General features: G+C 41.8%; 1 protein-coding gene across 11 annotated transcripts in view; it reads right to left on the bottom strand.

Annotated features, from left to right (window-relative positions):
- The window catches only part of FGFR2 (fibroblast growth factor receptor 2), a 97,990-nt gene extending 79,558 nt beyond the window's left edge, over nt 1-18,432 (bottom strand). For all 11 annotated transcript variants that reach the window (XM_054034084.1, XM_054034085.1, XM_054034081.1 and 8 more), the window contains exons 1-2: nt 17,962-18,432; nt 12,791-13,048 (exon numbers count right to left, since the gene is read on the bottom strand). In XM_054034084.1, the coding sequence (XP_053890059.1) occupies nt 12,791-12,965 (175 nt within the window). In that variant the 5' untranslated portion in view covers nt 12,966-13,048; nt 17,962-18,432. The remainder of the gene's footprint in view (nt 1-12,790; nt 13,049-17,961) is intronic.
- Nucleotides 18,433-20,266: the final 1,834 nt, after the last annotated feature.

Below are 20,266 nucleotides of genomic sequence, written 5' to 3'. Positions count from 1 at the left end.
CATGTGTGAAAGTCACATTTCCCCCGACGTAGCTAAGGAGGGGACAGAATACAACAGAAATTACACCATTCCACTGCTCGAGACAACATGTAGAGTATTGCAAAGGAACTCCAGAGCGCTCTGCAGGTGATGGCATTACGGTCCAGGGTGGCCCACTGCACAGGATGCCCCAGCAGGCTCTTGGGGAGGCAATGAAGTAATGGAGTGTGGCCAGCAGATCCTCAAACTACACAGAGTCTCTAGTTACAAACCCTACATAAGGATGGGGGAGGGCATAGTGGGACACAAACTATTTCAGGTACTGTACTAGTGGTTGCAAAGTGGCTGCCTCAGTGTCACATGTCTTGCCTCCAGGTTGGAGCATGATGGTTGCATCTCACAGAACCTCTGCGTTGGTCCCCTGAGAGAAAGCTTATTTGTTCAGGCTTTGCACAGGGAGTGAGAATTTCACCCAGCATTCACAGTCCACCTTACTGCAGTAGAAAGAACTTTACCACAGAAGTGACTTTATCCTGAAGTTATGGCTGCAAGAGTTAGGGCCGGCTCTAGCTTTTTTGCTGCCCCAAGCAGCAAAAAAAAAAAAGCGCCGCCCCCGAGCCCCCCCACCAAGCGCCGGAGCCTGCCCCCCCCAAGCGCCGAGCCCCGCGCCGCCCCCCCCGAGCGCTGCGCCGCTGGAGCCCGCCCCCTGCCGAGCGCCGCCGGAACCCCCCCCCCGAGCGCCGCGCGCCGGAACCCCCCCCAAGCGCCGAGCCCCGCACTGCCCCCTCCGCCAAGCGCCGCGCGCCGGAACCCCCCTCCAGCGCCGCGCCCGCACCGCCCCCTCGCCGAGCCCCATGCAACTGGAGCCCGCCCCCCCAGCGCCGCACCACCAGAGCGCCCCCCCGCGGAATGCCGCGCCGCGCTCTCCCCACCGCCCCTTACCAGGTGCCGCCCCAAGCATGTGCTTGGGTGCCTGGAGCCGGCCCTGCCAAGAGTACACAATACACATGGGAAATGGCAAGTTTTACATGCTCCGGGGTTTAGCTATGCACTGCATGCTCTTGGAAGTCACACCAGTTACATTATTATGTATCCTTTAATTATATTGCAGTTATGGTGACCACATGTCATCAGCAGGACTTGAACCTACGACCTTCAGCTCCAAAGTACAGACTCCTATCATTGGAGCTAAAGAATAACTCCATTAGCTAGACACACTAGTAAATTGTTATCCTAACAGAAGAATGGCCATACTAGGTCAGAAGGTCCATCAAGCCCAGTATCCATCCTGTCCTCTGACAGTGGCCAATGGTAGATGCCCCAAAGGGAATGAACAGGGAATCATCAAGTGATCCGTGGCCTGTCAACCAATCCCAGCTTCTGGCAAACAGAGGCTAGGAATACCATTCCTGCCCATCCCGGCTAATAGCCATTGACAGACCTATCTTCCATGAATCTATCTAGCTCTTATAGTATTGGCCTTCACAACACCCTCTGGAAGGAGTTCCAGAGGTTGACAGTGCGTTGCGTGAAAAAAATACTTTCTTATGTTTGTTTTAAACCAGCTACCTATTAATTTCATTTGGTGGCCCCTTGTATTATGAGAAGGAGTAAATAACATTTCCTTATTTACTTTCTCTATACCACTCATGATTTTATAGACCTCTATCATATCCCCCCTTAGGCGCCTCTTTTCCAAGCTGAAAAGTCCCAGTTTTATTAATCTCTCCTCATACAAAAGCCATTCTATACCCCTAATCATTTTTGTTGCCCTTTTCTGAACCTTTTCCAATTCCAATATATCTTTTTTGAGATGGCGACCACATCTGCACGCAGTATTCAAGGTGTAGGTGTACCATGGATTTATATAGAGGCAGTATATTTTCTGTCTTATTATCTATCCCTTTCTTCTGTTCACTTTTTTGACTGCTGCTGCACACTGAGTGGATGATTTCAGAGAACTATCCATAATGAGTCCAAGATCCCTTTCTTGAGTGGTAACAGCTAATTTAGACTCCATCATTGTATATGTCTAGTTGGGATTATGTTTTCCAATGCGCATTACTTTGCATTTATCAATATTAAATTTCATCTGCCATTTTGTTGCCCAGACACCCAGTTTTGTGAGATCCTTTTGTAGCTCTTCGCAGTCTGCCTGGGACTTAACTATCTTGAGTAGTTTTGTATCATCTGCAAATTTTGCCACCTCACTGTTTACCCCTTTTTCCAGATGGTTTATGAACATATTAAATAGGATTGGGCCCAGTACAGATCCCTGGAGGACACCATTTACCTCTCTCCATTCTGAAAACTGACCATTTATTCCTACCCTTTTAACCAGTTACCAATCCATGAGAGAACCTTCCCTCTTATCCCATGACTGCTTATTTTGCTTAAGAGCCTTTGGTGAGGGAGCTGGTCAAAGGCTTTCTGAAAATCTAAATACACTATATCCACTGGGTCTCCTTTGTCCGCATGCTTGTTGACCCCCTCAAAGAATTCTAGTAGATTGGTGAGGCATGATTTCCCTTTACAAAAAACATGTTGACTATTTCCCAACAAATTATGTTCATCTATGTGTCTTGACATTTTTGTTCTTTACAATAGTTTCAACCAATTTGCCCGGTACTGAAGTGAGGCTTATCCTCTATGAAAACTAGATGCTATTGGGGAATGTGATGTGTACTTCTGTTATTCAATCTCAAAAACTAAAGCAAATATCGAGGCTAATTACAGTGGGAATCTTTTGTGTAACATGTAAAACAATAAAAAGGGACATCAACCTTTTCTAGAATGCAGCATTTTGTGAAACAACCTTTACTACAGCTAAAAGGCACACTTTGAGGGATGGGCAAAGAGAGACAAATATCAAGTGTCTCCTCATTGCTTCTCCCTCCAACAACAGCACAACATCAGATCTTTGCTGCTCCTGCATAGAGCACTTACTTGATGACACAGCAGTAGAGGGGTTGAGCTGGTTTCATTTTGCTACCTGCTGCTATCTGCTTGACTGGGAAACACTATGTATAGGAGACATGACCCTGGGAAAGATGGGTCTATTTGATTAAGGATCCAGAAAAAAATATAAAACATCTTAAACCAACCACCAGACTAATCCCAAACTATAGCTTTTTTTCCACTCCCCTATTTCCATTTGTAAGAGTGATGAAGGGAAAGTGCTTTCCACTCCCCATCACCTAAAAATTGAACTAAGCTTCTGTCTTCAAGGCTTACACCATCCTCTGGTGGTGTTATCACTATAAACATACCATGGGAACATAGTATAACTTTAAGATTAGAAGTTGCATAACTTCTGGACAGAGAGGGGACCTACTCAGGTTCTCTGTGAGCAAATCAGTGGTTGCTTTTTAAGTAGAAACTAGACCCCACACACACGACTACATTAATACTCTTGATTAAAGCAGCTCAGGAAAAACGGGTTGCTTGTTTGTTAGTGTGCTTTAAAGCCAATTCATCAAAATCAAAAACTTTTCATTGGAAAATGTCAGTTTCTCAGGTCCAGGATGGAATTTCTGATCAGAGAGAGAGAGACCCAGAGCCAATTTCCCAGTGTTTAGGGCACTGACATGGGAAATAGGAAAGTTCAAGTCCCTGTTCCAAATCAGAAAGTGCTCCTACGTCCCAGGTGAGTGCCCTAACCATCACAGACTATTGAGTGGTGGGTCTCTCTCAATCTCTCCAGCTGGAGCTTTTTCCACTTTATAGAAATAATTAAGTATTCCTTGGGACAGAGAGACTGACTCTATAGCCCAGGAGTTGCAGGGCTCACCTGGGATGTGAGAGTTGCAGGGGCTTAAACCTTGGAATCTCTAATTTTTTGCAGGACAGGAAAATAATTTCCCACCCAGCTCTCCTTTTGACTCAATCACCTAATCTGGAAGTCTATTCTGCGAATTCAGTATTCTCTTTGTAAAATAAAACCTCCTTTGATGACTAGGATGGGACTTTTAGACATCAGTGGAATTGGATGCCTATAATTCCCTTATCAGAGGGGTAGCCGTGTTAGTCTGGATCTGTAAAAAGCAACAAAGACTCCTGTGGCACCTTAAAGACTAACAGATGTATTGGAGCATAAGCTTTCGTGGGTGAATACCCACTTCGTCAGACGCATGGGCATTCTTGAAACTCCTATCCTTAATACATTATTCTTAACTTAAAACCATGGCATATCATCTGACTTTGGTCTGTCCCAAGTACCATCAAGATTCAAAATCTAATTGGTTCAATTTAAATGCTAATGCTATTTGCCATGCACACTCCAAAGAACAGGAGCTGAGGCATGGACCAAATTCTGACCTTTGTGTAATCTGTCAGCTCCAATGGAGTTTTTCCAGATACGAGCTTTAAGTCAAAGGTTCAAACCGATCCATGGACCACCAGTGGTCCGCGAGCGCCATTCAGGTGGTTCGTGGATAGTTCCCTCTAAGGTGTGTGCCTGGGCGGCTGTACATGAGAGAATTAAGGGCCACCCACCTAATTAGTGGAGCCGTGCAGGCGTGGCTTCACTAATTAGGTGCCTGGACTCTGGAAAAGACGCGCATGTAAGATGAGGTGGTGGCCTTGGGGGGAATAGGGGTAGGTGGGAGGAGGCAGTGGGGTGAGAAGAGGGGGTGGGGGGAATTTGGGATGTGCAGGGCTGCGGCGGCCAGAGAAAGAGGTGACTTTCCCCAGCTCCAGGGCTGTGGCTGCCAGGGAGAGACAGTCCTCCTTTCCAGCCCCAGCTCTGTGGCTGCTATGGCAGAGGAGAGACGCTCCTCCTTCACAGCCCCAGCTCGGGGGCTGCCGCTGTGGCAGGGGAGAGACCCCCCCTCCTTCCCAGCTCCAGCTCGGGGGCTGCCGCGGTGGGGGAGAGAGGGCACATCCATCGCATTAGAAAGGTAACAGTACTAATATTAAAATATGAGTTGTGTGCTTTTATTTGAGTTGTGTGCTATTTATTTGTAGAACAAAAAACGTTAACGATTACAAAATTTTAATATAGCACTTTTATCCAAAGCGCTTTACAATAGTTAGCTAACGGTACAAACAACATTTGGAAAGATCATTAAGTGGTCCATTGAGACCCTCAGCAATTTTCAAATGGTCCGCGGAAAAAAAAGTTTGAGAACCACAAATGGGCAGTTTTTTCAGAGCATTCTCTTTCCTGACATGCTACCTAAGGCTGTCAGCACAGGCCTTTTAATCAAATATAATTTGATTAATCAGATTAATCACTTTGGTTAATCAGCATTAAAGCCTGGTATCATATATCTGTATTCATATTGCTGTAGTACCTAGAGGCCCCAGTCAGGATCAGGGTCCCAATGTGCTAGAACTGTATTAGCACACAGGAAGATAGTTCCTTATCCAGAGAACCTATAGTCCACCATTCTGATCCTGCAATGTACTGCATGTGATCAGACACCTCCACCTGTGCAAAGCTCCTCTGGCTTCAATAGGGCTCTGAGCATAGGGCTTTGTCTTTGCAGCTCTCAAAGCGGGGTCAGGACCTAATTTAAAACAAGATGCAACCAGTGAGAGTAACAAACAATAGCACTTGGGGGAAGGGAGGTAACAGGAGGAGGCAGTTACACAGTCTAGATATCTGCACAGCTTGATGGTCCCAGAGTTATTTTAAAAGGCATGGATATTTTTAATACAGTATAAATAAATATCAAAGTGATTCCCTGTCCCAGAACTCTCTCCTTGGCAGTAGGTAATATTAGTGAAAGATGGTCCATTGGGTCAATTTTTTTTTTTTAATTGCTAACTTAAGATGCTGTATCTACCACCTAGCAGAGGTGTGCTGTAGATTTACAAGACCTGCATGTTAATCCTGAATGTATTACAGAAGTATCTGCATTTCAGTGGTGAGTGAAGACTTGCAGATGTATTTGAAGAAGTCTAAAGAACTAAGGGAGGTAAGCAGGAGCTATGGGAATAGCAGGAGAATTGCTGAGGGTTGATTCTGCCTGCTTGGTTTAAGGGCCCTGAGCTGCAGACAGTGCAGTGGATGGGCCTGGGTTCCCTTAACTCCCCTTTAACAGAAAGTTAGCATCAAAGGGGGCCTCCAAGAGCCTTGAAGGTAAGGACCAGCCAGCATGCCCCCCACTATATATAAGGGGAGGCCCTTGCACAGAGGAATAGAAGTTAATGTCCTTACCCCAAGGATGTGCTACTATATAGATTCAAACCAAAAGGGACGATTAACACCCAGCTGGGCTGAGGAGACACAGTGCAAGGCTCCGCCTGGCCAGAAGGGAGTGGTGATGCACTAAGGCACTAGAGTACAGTTAAGTATTTCTTTATATTTCCATCTGTTTCCAAACGCAACATTTATTTTAAGCAAATATTAACCTTCGTGTATTTGTATATAGAAGGAAGGGGATTCAACTATTTCTACTCAAGTTGGAAAGCTAGGTGTAGAAAATATTCATTACGAATCATGCCACATTTATTATTGCAGTGCTATAATAGCCCGTTATCTCGTATATATTACAACCTCACATAGTTGCAGTTGTGTCAGGATTTGTATTGTAAACTCTGTTTTAATGAGTTTGTATCTTGCCTGTACAAATTTAGTATGGGCTAAAATGTAGTTATAAGTTCTCTACTCAGGAGTCACTATTTTAAAATTAGTAAAATACACATCCATTGAATTGTTTTAGTTTTTTAGTAATATGTTAAAGAAAAAAAAAAGAACTCAACCAGTCTGAAATGTTATTGGCTCAGAAAAAACTAAAAACCAAAAAGTAAACCCCAAGAGTATAACAAAGGGACAGGATTTAAAATGTAGCAAATTAGCCTACAATGTGCAATTGTTTCTGATACTGCAAATATAGCTGATGTGCTGAAGTTTTAACACATACTAGTGTGTGATCTAGGGTTACCATACATCCGGATTTTCCCGGACATGTCCGGCTTTTTGGTCCTCAAATCCCCCTCCGGGGGGAATTGCCAAAAAGCCGAACATGTCTGGGAAAATACTAGTCCCCTGCTTACCTTAGAGCGGCTCCGGCAGGCTGCGAGCTGCATTCCCCCGCGGCGGTGGCTGCTGCTGCTCCCCCCAGACACCTCAGCTTTGGGTAGCTGAAGAGCCGAGCTGCCCGAGCGCTACCTCCAGACCGCTTCCCCTCCCGGGCTCTGGCTGAGCTGGAGAAGCGCCCGGCCGGGGGCGCAGGGTCTGGAGATCTGGGGGCTGCCCGGCAAACCGTGAAGTTGGTAACGTTCGGGCAGCTGTTTCGCGTGGCTGGGACGGAGGAGGGGGAATGCGGGGCGCTCAAGGGAGGGGGCGGAGTTGGGACGGGGAAGGGGCGGGGCCACGGCCCCGTGGAGTGTCGTCTTTTTTAAATTTTTAAATATGGTAACCCTAGTGTGATCAGTACAGCAGTTTAATATGCACATGCCTGTAGATTTAGGCCTTGTCCATGCTAAAGGTTCATAGATTTAAGTCCAAAATGGATGTTCATGATCAGTGTTACTTCTTGTACAACATAGGCCATAGAACTTCACTCAGCAATTCTTGCTTCAAAACTCGCTGTTGAACTAGAGCATAGCTAAATCTTGCTGTAAAGAATACTTCTGATAGAGAATTTACCACATCCCTTGATAAATCTTTTCCAGTGGTTCATTACCACAATTAAAAATTTGCATCTTAATTTCAGTTCGAATTTTTCTGAGCACAGCTTCCAGGCATTGGATTTTCTTGGAGCCATGCTAAAAAGAACCAGGGGTTACCACCGTTTAATCCTTTAATGGGGACAAGGCCTCGATGTCCACGACTTTCACTATAAATGGCTCAAAGTTTTATCAAGTCAAAATTATTTTTGTTCACATATCTATAGTGCCTTGCCTTTTACAAAGCATGCAGACCAAACTGAAGTATTTTGTATTGAACTATCACCTACCGACTACCAATCTGAATTCTCTGGCAGAGGAGAAAATCTTTGTAGCCATGCTGAAGTGTAATTTTAACTATCCTTCTTTGAGCTCAGAGATGCAGATTAAAACTAAAACTAAGTCGGTCTTTTTAAAGGTCCAAGGTTGCAGTGAAATAAGATAACCTTTAGTGAAAATGCTAGGCTGTCCCATAATCCCTAGCACAGGGACCTAAAGGAATCTCCCAGTACTATTACTTAGCTACTTCACAAACAGGGCACATCTCTGTGCATCATGTAGCTGGTCTCCTTTCTCTGTTTTGGGGAGGAGTAGGAAGGAGGATTCTGATGCTTCATGCCATTCCACAATGCCTTTAGATTGGGAGCAGGAACCATGTAACCACAACCAACCAAAAAATACAATACTTTAGGAATGGCAACCTGGCACACATGCACATGGAGTCTAAGGCCTTGGCTACACTTACCCGCTAGTTCGGCGGCTGGCAATCGAACTTCTGGGTTCGACTTATCGCGTCTAGTCTGGACGCGATAAGTCAAACACGGAAGTGCTCGCCGTCGACTGCGGTACTCCAGCTCGGCGAGAGGAGTACCGCGGAGTCGACGGGGGAGCCTGCCTGCCGAGTGTGGACCAAGGTAAGTTCGAACTAAGGTACTTCGAACTTCAGCTACGTTATTCACGTAGCTGAAGTTCCGTACCTTAGTTCGAATTGGGGGGTTAGTGTAGACCTGGCCTGAGGAACATCTTACTAGATCCCAGGGTCTGAATCAAGACTCAGGGTGCCCGAGGTTCCCAGAGCAATAGAACCCATGGTGATTAGAGAATCTGTGTGAGACTTTCATACAGTTTGAGTGTAAGAGCCCAGTGGAAGTGGCCATCAGACCATTTTCTAAACTGCTTTAGTACTGTGTTAACAGAAGTCAGAGCTGATGGCTTATATTTAAAAATTAAACCTGTTCTTTAAATATTGGAGCTCTTTTTTATGACTGAGTGTTTCAAAACACTCAAAACAACATGGCCACTTCCACACTAGTCTCAGAAATACCAGTTGCCTTTTTTTCCTCTTAATTATAGTTTATTCATGCTGAGTGCTTCTTACCCGATGAGCTGCCATACCACTGGGGCGGAGTGAAATGGATGCAGTTTTTCTCTAACATGCACGACTCAAGTGAAAACTGAGTTTAAAACAAAGATTTATTTGCCCCTATCAGACATATAATTTAAAAAGGCAAATTGGAACTTATTTTCTTCCCTCTGAAATTCTCTTATTTCCCTAGATAAGAAGGCATCCCAAAATGCATCATTCTGTGATTTGACTCATACCAAAAGTGTCAATGCTACCAATAGTATTTGTAGTGTCACAAAATTATGCATTCTGGAATACCTCCTGCAATCCTGAGCATAAGAAGAGGATTTCACACAGGGAAAAAAATAAAAGCTATGTTAAAATATGTTCTTCTGCTGGATGCCCCTCACAACCTGCATAACAGGGGACTTTAACTCATTTTTGATTTTTGTTTGCTCTTCTTTTCATTTCCGAGGTCTGTCCCTCCACAGGCGAATCAAGGCTGGGTAGCAATGATGAAAAGAATTCGGACTTAGATTGGATTGTGCTACCTGATTTAATTGTGATTGGACTGTATTAATCACGTGACATTAACATTAAGCACAGTTCTTTGCCGGTGGATTATGAAACACTTTACAGATATTAATGAACAGCTTTAGGTATTTAATTGCGCCAGCTAGTATTTACATTCATTTACTATCAGTGAATACCTGTTACTTAGTTAAATATCAAATGACAAATTATTAGTCACTTGTGTGTCTAACATAAGCATAATCACCCTGGGTGAAACCCATCTGAAGAGATTGTATACCCTGATACACCTTTGAATCTCTTGAGTACACTTTAAGACTAATTTTAAACTATTATGTTTTTCACTGGGCTTGGAATTAGGCTGTGCTTAACTAGGGCTTTATAAACAGAGCAAAATTAAAAACCATTGTTCCTGAATTTGTGAGGAAAAGGTGGAAGTAGTGAGTCTGGGTACACAGAGCGCTGTGTCAAAGTCCTACATGGAGGGGACTAAATTAGCTAGCCAGCAGACTTCATAACAGACAACTTGGGTGAGGGAAGGTCAAGGGTTAGCTTGCCCTTTATCAAATCTGTGTCTAAACTAATTATTCAGTTCACAAAGTAACTCTATGTGTGCGGTCAACTCCCCTCCACGCCCCACCCCAGCATTTTAAGTGCTGGATACAATCAAAAGACTGCATAGCGTGAGTGTGCAATAACAGAAGAACTCCATTATATGCTGTCGAATATACTTATTTCTAAATATCACAATCATTTGAAAATGGAGATTGTGTTACTCCCCCCGCTCAGAACTACTCTCCCCCATAACGTTTAGTGCTGGGTATAATTCTACAGACACACAAGCAGGCTTAAAATGAGTCCTTAACATTCTGCTGCTGCAAACACTGCTAATGTTCGTTCTTACTAGGACTTGCGGTAGGACGCACTCCAATCAGCAATAAGTGTTGGCAGGCATAGGTGCTGGGATTGCTGGGAGTGCGGCCGCACCTCCTAGCCTGAAGTGGTTTCCATCATATACAGGGTTTACAGTTTGGTTCAATAGCTCTCAGCACCCCCACTACACACATTGTTCCAGCACTCCTGCTAGCAGGATCGGGCCCTTAGTGAGTATACATGACACTGCAAGGTAAAATGGCTTGCTTTTTGATAGATGTACTCTACTGTGTAAATATTATTTATTACGGTACAGCCTGGAGCCCACAGTCAGAATCGAGCCCCACTGAGCCAGTTGCTCTCTAAACAGACCGAGATAAGCTCCCAATCAAAGTGCCAAGATATATTGGAAATAAGCAAAAAGGAGTTTTTATTTCCCAAATCTCCAATATAATCTCACACAGTGCCCTCTATTCTGCAGCATGAAAGCTATTATGCCATTAATTCAAACGCCTATTTTCGCTTTGCTGGTAGTAATTCAGTGTTCTCACATCTGAAATTGTTTTATGTAAGTGACATTCTTTTCAATAATTTTCACTCTGATGAGATCCAGATTTCATCCAGTGGATACTCATTTTGTAGGCATCATATTTTAGAATTGTAAGTTTAAAATAAAAATAATGGTTATTTCTTCCCTATAAAACTGAAAAATGATGACGACGACCGTAAGATGAAAACATTTGTCTTCTTCCTATGCTGCCCTGCAATGAAATCACATTCCTGCTGCATTAACCCTAAAACCATAAGGCCTTGCCATAAACAGCAGACGTGAAATCAGAATCATTCATGATTTTGTCATGCTCCTAAAAAAATCAAGAAAGCACCTAGTGGGCTATTAAACAAACAGGTCCATTAAGCAGTGATGAGAGTCTACCCCCCCCTTTTTTTTTTTTTTAATTTTCATATTACCATGAGAAAAATTACTTTGATACCAATAATCTCTATTGATGACAGATTTCAATATTACAATACTTTGTTAATATTTTTATGAATGTACACGAGGGGAGAGCACTCGTATCTAAATAATTCAACCTCAGTTTTCTATAAGAATGTACTAGAAATTTATTTTTAAAATTCATTAGCTGGTAAAACCTATTTTTAGACATAATGGGTTGAAACAAATAAGTTCGGCATTAAAATACATTGAAGAAAACCAAAGCTGTATTCCTGTATGTGAACAATATAACAGAGAGAGGCCAAATTATTTAAACAATGCTTGTGGGATACGAAGTGGCCAATACACAATTATTTTGAGAAGACTGTTTTGACAGCCCAGTTATTAGAAATGTATCAGTGCATTGTATTACAAGATAACTTTATTAAGAAAGAACCATCCCTATTGAAGTGCTTAGGGAGCCACTGAGGGTGCTGTACAACATAACAAAAATATACTTAAAATACAATAAACATGTTATAATAAAAACACCTTCTTAAAATTCAACAAAAAAAGCAGTTTGGCTCAAGGATATCCCTAAAGAAACAGTATCTGACACATTTAGACTCAAAATATTAGATTTTATAAGAACTTGTTTGTATAAAACATACTATCAATAGAAATGTTCCCATTACTCTTTGTGTTAATATATTAATTCCAGTGAAAACAAACTAAATATATTAGCACAAACTCTGGAGTGTGTGGTTTGCAAATCCTACAGGTGAATGCTTAAATCCAGACTATATATAAATAACTATATAACACTATAACACAAACAAAATATATTAGCACAAACTCTGGAGTGTCTGGTTTGCAAATCCAGACTATATCTATATCTATCTATATAGATTAGTCTGGATTTAAGCATTCCCCCGTAGGATTTGCAAACCAGACACTCCAGAGTTTGTGCTGGGGCATTAGAAATAATAACGGAAACTGACCATAAACAAAAATAAAACTGAGTAACCCGTTTTCATTCTCCTAGCAGAGTGAACTGCAAAATTACATAATCAGCACAAATGATGAAAAATAAATGGGATTTTTAAAGACATTTATGCTTCTTTTATATATATATATATAAAAGCTCAGAATGTGTAACAGATGTGTACAAACACAGTGGCTCCATTCAGCTAGGAGATGAATTCTCTTAAAGGAAACCACAGACCCATTCCTGCAATCATATACTCACGTGCTTAACACTACACACGAGCGAAGGTCCCAATGAAGTCACTGACACAACTCACCTGCATAAAGTTAAGTATATGCATCTTTGCCAGATTGGAGCCCATATTTGGAAGGAAGAGAATTAGAATATATGAAACTATTTCTGGACTAACCTGACACTTTCTCTATGTTTATCTGGGCAAATAAACTAATTTAGTTATATTTCAGGCACCATTTCAAATTACCGGTAACTTATTTTGAAGCTGAAGTATTCTAGAGTGCCTTACCTTCAGGTTCCAAAGTGGTGTCTTGAACAACTGAATTGTATGATGGCCGAGCCACAGAAAGTCCGGCCATGGCGACCACCACCAGGCATATAAGGCAACCCGAATTGCAGCTGACCATCTTTTTAGTGCCAGTTCCTGGTCCTTTTCCATATATCCATGTGGACTTTAATCCCATCTGAACACTTCTACACAAGCATGGACTGAAAGCAGTGCCTTCAGCCTTGATAAAAAGCTTCTCACTTGGAACCGTTGCTGCTGCTGTAGGGAAGAGAGAGATTTAGTAGTGTCAGTGAAATCATCTTGAATGCCAGTCGAAAATCTTCACAAAAACCCAAGGGGGAGGGGGGGAGGTGGAGAAATAGTTTTACAGCTTTGAAAGCATGAGAAAAGTGAGGGATTTTTCATTTTCTGTTAACAGTTTCCATCATCACCTCAGGCATAACCAAGCCCTTCTTGATTTCACAAAATTGTTTCTCAGCACATATTTAAAGAACTATTTTAATCACAGAAAAATATACTGCTTGCTAAGAAATACAAAGGCACACATGTGCAGACGCATAACCCTTAATGCTACAAAATTACCACAATTATACAAATTCTATTCTTGCTATTGTTTGAACATATGTTTGAGTTTGCATGGCCTTTTGGTCCCTCACCTATATAGCTGTAGGGTCAGCTAAGTTTTAAAACAAAACAAAAATGGCAAAAAGTTTAAAAATACTATATTTCTACTTAGTTCTTCCTTGAGATTTTATTTTATATTTGGGATTCTAATTCTCCTGTATATTTACATTCTTCTGCATTAACTTCACTGTCAGTGCAAATGTCTGCATAACTGGGACAATTAAAATGGTCCAGTTTTTGCAGCTGCACTTGCTAACTTCACTGTGTTTTGGAAAATGAAAATCTGAATAATGTTTGCCACAAAAATACATTCCTGCTAGAGATCACACAAGATCTACCATTTCTATTTGTTTACACACAAAGTATACATATAAACACACATATATACACAGACTATACATACATACACAGGTATCTAGAGAGACATCCTTGAGACAGAATATTGACGTGTATTAGTAGACGTTATACAGGCAAGAAAAAAAGTTTATTTCAATCTTTTTAAAACAAGCCACTTAAAAGGCTGAAGAGCATCCTTTATGGAACACCAATGTACTGGAAAAAATGGAGTGCCAAGGAAACTTGCAGCTCCCACAATGGACCTGGTAATCACCACAATGATGTGTCAGGCATGGATCAAAATGCCGGCACCAACACAGAGTGGCTTAACAACTGGACCAGACACAAACTTCTCTCTTCTCCCTCCATCCCCCGCCCCCAATGCACACAGACTACTCCTCAGGGAATGAATAAATCAAGCAACTGCATCATTGATTCTGATCTGTGTGACCTGGCTAATGACTAATCTTAGTTGTATTAAGTCCTAACTGAAATTTCAGAGGTGGTAGTTGTGAAAAAAAAAAAAAAGAAAAAAAGATCTAAAATTCCTTTTTCACTGTCCCTCTCTCTCTTTTCCCCATTCCCATCCTCCAATTTTTTTTTAATTGGAACTTTCTCCAAAACATCTATCCATAACAAATTCAGCACCCTGGTTCCTCAGCATTTAAACAGTTTGACACATGGATTCATCCTTTAATAAGTATTACTAGGTTCATTCAGAGTCTGCCAGTCTTCAGATATCCTGTTTAAGCTATATAATGCATAAAACCAACCTGTCCTGCCTTAAAACGGGAAAATGTTGATGTCATATTTTCTGCCCCTTCAGATACTACACAGGGTAACTCAGATTTCAGATGCAGAAATGTATTAAACGTTTTAAAAATGTAATTACAAGATACTTTTTGCTAATTAATACATGATGTTTCAAGCCACAGCTTTTTTTCTCCTTGTCTCATGCACATCCATACTCCGTGAAATGAAATGTAAACATTGCATGAGTTTTCATAATGTATATTGTAACAGCTATCATTAAACCTTCAATGAAACACACACTAGGGTCACTCCAAGGAATGATTTTAAAGAGGATCTGAAAAAAAAAAGTTTAAATAAGTACTAACTAAGCAGGAGTGAATTTGCTACAAATTTAAGTAACCTTTGTCTCTGACTGTCTAGCAATTTGAGCACGGGAACCAGAATACTGTACCTGGTCTCTCTTCCTAACTCTGCCATTTGACTCACTTCTTTGTGAGTTTGCCCATGTGTAAAATGGGTACAATACTTAATGACTTAACAGGATGGTTGTGAGGCTAATTTACTAAATTTCTATAAAGCCTTCTTTGAACTTGATTAAAGGGTATAAGTAAATGAAAATATAATCACAGGCAAGAAAACTGTCATTGCAAGAAAGAAAACATTTCATATTAAAATGTTAAATGTATTTAAAACAGGTCTGGAATATAATTTAACTCTGATCACATTTTAATCATTAAAGATTTTTAGGCTACATTAAACCCCTGAAAAGGTTTTAAAGTATATAAATTATTCCTGCTCTCATCATAAACATTCTTCAGTCCAGTAACACTAGGCTTCTGTCAAGACTCCTTCACACCTGAGTATTAGCACGGTTTCTGCATCTGAACATTTGCCAGGAGAGAATAGGCTCTCTTAATCCATGGTGCAAAGGCAGGTTTAAAATGCAGCAGATCTCTCTTACAATTTAACAGCAAAGCTGAAATCAGAGATTTGCATCCAGGCATTAAGCAATTTGCATTGCAACATGTCACGTACCGAAAAATGTTAAAGCAGTTCAAAAATCCCCCATCTCAAAGCAGTCCTCCTTGTCCCCCCTCCCCCACCAAAAAAATTGAAATGAAACCAAATTCTTTTCATATTTTAATTGCCACTGTTGCTGGTGGACAATTCTTTGGAATTTGGAAAGACCTCCTACTCTGGATAATTATGTACCTCTATCTCAATGTTTGGAACACAGCCCCAGCATGCTTTTGGCCTCCACAATTCTGGCTTCCTGACTACAATACCATAATCCCTCCTGGAGTCTCAGACTCAGTGAAAGCCACACGTAGTGTTTATTTTTCCCCTTGAAAGGGAACTCTGTCTCTCTTCTCAGCCTACACTTTGGGGAGGAGTTGTCAGCCTCCAATGATTGATCGCTCTCCTTGCCACCCGCTCATCAAGTCAATTTTCACCTCGTCACATACCTGCCCAAATTTCTTTGCCAAACTGACAAGCATGGGAAAACAACCTGGGTTGGGAGCACAACCAAATTCCTCCAAGCTGTAGTTCAACTTTAAACACACACACCGTACTTGTTCAGCAGTGGCTTTAATTAAATTCAATCGCCGGAGCTCTTTTTAATCTCGTCCCATTGTTGTGTATATGATGTTTATCACTCCCCAGCGAGGTTGCAATTTGTAGAGAACATGTTATCCAAATCAATACACTGCACACTGTATAACACTTAGGCATCAGGGGATGCCAAAATCTGAATCAAGTATGAATCTCTCCTTCTAGAAATCATATGACTATCAGCTGGGAATGAGCTGTATACCAGTTAAAAAGTGACAGTATAATTGAGCTAATGTCATATACATGATCTAGAAATAAGACCCATCTCAATTCAATCTCTAAGTAGATCTGAGTATCACAGCTATTAAACATGAATTCTAGAGGACTAATGGGCACTGGCTAGCAGTTTCGGTGGTACTTCATTGTTTGAACTTTTCATTTACTTTCCTGAACTATCCTGTTTTTCTCGAGTCTTTTGCCACCAAGAGATCAGGGGAAAAAATCTGCATTTTAATTGACATTCCAGAGAGGGAGAGAGGTACAGAGGCTACTGATTGCTGTCTATTCAGCTCAAACAGGCTTTTCAGATGAAAATGAGTAAAGGCTAGTGGAAGATTTACAGGGATTTGGTACAAAGGAGACAATGAGGTTTTAAATGTTGATAGCGTTTCACACCAAACTCATAATAGGTCACTGTTTGAAAGGGCAGTTTTATATTTAAATATATATTTCATTAAGAAGGGGAAATTATGTATCGTTTTTTTAAAAAAACGAAAAGGTATCTAAACCAAGCATGGCTAGATGAGGAACCTCTTGTACTTTTGATTGTAATAACTTTTGCTCCACGTTTTTACTAAGCTCCATGCAAAATTCTTCTCTCCATTGACACAGATTGTTGCAACTATTGCTAAAAGATTCCATGTGTTGATTTTATACTGTGGCCTTCTACAGCCAGATAGGTTTAAAAAACTGCCACACAAGCCTTAACTTGTTAGGTGTTTGGAGGACTTCGCCCCACTTTTACTGCGAGTGAGTACTCTATTTTTATTGTTGCCCCCAAAGATTAGCTCCCTTTTAATTAACAGCATGATAATGGTTTACTGATAGGCCTGCCAATTTAGATCCTATTGTAACCGCTGAATATTAATAAGTGGATTTCTATGAATTGGGTTAGAAAGATGCTAGGAATAAACCCTGTATAGAAAAAATAAGGAAGTGTTAACGTTTGTCAGGCTTCACTGTAATTAACAGCAAAGATGACCAAGTCCACATGCAAAAAAGACAAAAAATGCAGTCTTGTAGTGGATGAGGTAATCTCTTTTATTTTACTTGTAGTAGCAGAAATGATACATGAGGGAAGTGCATTTTCACTGACGCTCTACCGGGCGCTCATAGCCAAAGGCCACTGTACAAAAATGATCAAGCATTCAAAATCAAGCCTCTTCTTTGGGGGGGGGGGTCCCCCATTGGATTTTTTTCCCCTAGGTGCTTGGCCTCAGTTCCTTCAACCCAAAATAAAAGACATCCTTGTGAAATAAACACGCAGGGCTGAGCTCAGGCTGGCTAAGCTGACGGGGGGTCTGCAGATACCCACTGACCTCCACGTTCCTGCGAGTATAGGGCAGAGCCCGATTCGCCGCTGCCCGACTTGTCACCAGCGCAAAGCTATTGTCGGGGGGAACGGCGCAGCGTTTTGCACAGGACTGCACAGGGTGCAAGGCAGGAGTGGATGGGGGCCCACAGACTGTTTGTAAGTAAAAATAATGGGGGGGGGGGGGGGCACGCTAGAGATGGGAAAGGGATCCGGAGCCACGGAGTCCTTCCTTGCTACGTTTCGGATCCTTGCGACCCCAATCCCTCTCCGTTAAGACTCTATTTCCTCCACCCACCACTGGTGCAATTACCTTGAATGAAAAGGCTCCGAGTAAGCGATCTGCTTTCCCCCTGCAGCAGGCGTGTGCGCAGGATGAATCAAAGTGACGAAGACAGGCTCCCTTGGGGGGGAAACTTCTCCAAAGAAAAACAATCGTGCCTTGGTTATTCCACATTCAGGCGCTCGGACCCTCGGTGGCAAACCCAGGCTGTGGGACAGGCGCGCCTGAGCCGCGCAATTCGCACGCAAATTGCCAGGAGAATAGAGATTTAAAAAAAAAAGATTAAAACGAAATAAACCTCGATTTTAATCATCAGCAAAACTTTTCTTCCCTCCACTTCTCCAGTTAGGGGCTCAGAGAGGAGATCCAGCCTTGGGGAAAGGGAGGAGTAACTTCCATCCAACAAAACGGCATAGCTGGGATTTTTAAAAAAAGTCCTAGATCCAGGTCCACTCCATTCAGAATTCCGGTTGTAATCTCTAAAGCTTTGTCAAGTCTACAAACCTTTTTTTCCTCCCCCTACACACTCCTCTCTCTCCCCTTCCTCCCTCCCTCCCCTGGTCACTCCCCCCTAGTTGAAACTCGAGCTATTTCCTGGACAGTTCTACTTTCCTCTGCCAATCACAGGCGTCCCAGGCAATGTTTAACACTGCAGACGCTTCCCCCTTCGATGCACAGGGACTCGGAGCGGAGATTTCTCTGCTCCCTCTCTCTTTTAGAGCATTCTCTGTGAAAACGCCTCCAAGTGGTACAAATAAATGAGCAGGGAGAAAATCCCCCTTTAAAATCTGCACTGAAAGAAACTTACAGGCTACAGTGCTGCTGCTCACCGTCTGCGAGGCGCGTCCTCCCCATATCTCATGCTGGAAACCGATCGCGTTTAAAATTTCAGGATTTTTTTTTTAACTACCTAACCTCTTCTACTTGTTTCATAAAGGGACTGATCCTGACCCACTGAAGTGCACAGAAAGTTGGCAATGAGATCAAGCTCTAAATAGTAGTGAATTGTACCGGCACTATCCATCATAATGTATAATATTACTAGGAGAATTTATCCACGTGGGAAGAAGAGAGTGAAAAAGACACAGGTGAAAGCTTATGGGTAAAAGCGGATTTTTTTAAAAAAAATTATCCAGCTAGGTCCCGATTCAGCAACGCACTGAATCACGTGCTCAGCTTCTCTCCTTGAAGGCGATGGGCAGTAACACCTGTTTCAAGCTAAGCATGTCTTGAAGGGTTTTGCTGAATTCGGATCCTAGTTTTTCGAGGGAAAACAATCTTGCACAAAATCAGCCATATTAAATGTCAAGGATTGGCGCTTTGAGGTGCATTCTAAATAAGCAGTAAAATAGATCGCTTGCATAGGACAGTCAACCCTTGCCATTTCAGCACTTTTTAGCATCTCCCATTAAAACAACACTGAAAAAATATCATTACTTGTGTTTTCAAGAACACTTCCGCTGGTTAAAACTGAAAATTGTAAAAAATCTATCTTTCCACCATTGCTGCTGTTTGTTTATGAACTCAGTCTGGACAAGGAAAACAGACTCGTTAATTTCATTCTTACTTTTTGTCTCTTTCACTTTTTAGCTGTCATGCACTAGCACAGTGTGAAAAGTCTGGGTTGCTAACACTGCAGAGGAACGTTTACATTCAAACAAAAAACGAATTAGGAAAATAAATGGAAAACTTTATATTGAGGAAGTTTTGGGGGTAGGAACTGCATCTACGTGTGTGTAGCCCCTCCCATAATGGGCCCCTAAATCCTGACTGGGGCCTTTGGGAGCTACCACAATAAAAGAAATAAATAATCAACCTTCGGTTTTGCAAAGCCTTGTTGTATGAAACATAACCTTAGCATCTGGTTTTTACTGACAGTGCCCCTTTAAGAAATGTACTCCTGATTTCTAAAAAGAAGAGTCTGATCAAATAGTTCAGCAGAAGTTATTTGCCTGGTCACACAGATTTAAAAACAATGCATAATTCAAACATCTTAAACTGCTACTAAAATAAATACTAATAACAAAAAGGTTATTCATATGGATTCTATGTAATGCTTGTTCTGTGGAATCAGCTTGACAACAAGATCAATATGCAGTAGTTGCCTCAAATTAAATTAGCGTGTTGATCAATTTAATATTAGCTTATTTAAGCACAGTGCTACTGCACATTTTCTAATCTGCATGCAATGTTGACAAATGGGATCTCTGAAGACTGTGAACACACCACACAGTCTCTCTCTGTTCACATACTTTGGGACATTGTTTTCAAATGTTCACAACTATATGTACATGTCTCCCAGGAAGTACTTTTACCTTGTCACCATCATTAAGAC

The sequence above is a fragment of the Malaclemys terrapin genome, chromosome 7 (genome assembly GCF_027887155.1).
Source record: "Malaclemys terrapin pileata isolate rMalTer1 chromosome 7, rMalTer1.hap1, whole genome shotgun sequence".
NCBI classification, from domain to species: domain Eukaryota; kingdom Metazoa; phylum Chordata; order Testudines; family Emydidae; genus Malaclemys; species Malaclemys terrapin.
The sequence above is the reverse complement of the archived record's forward strand: the minus strand, read 5'-3'. Positions and strand labels throughout refer to the sequence as shown.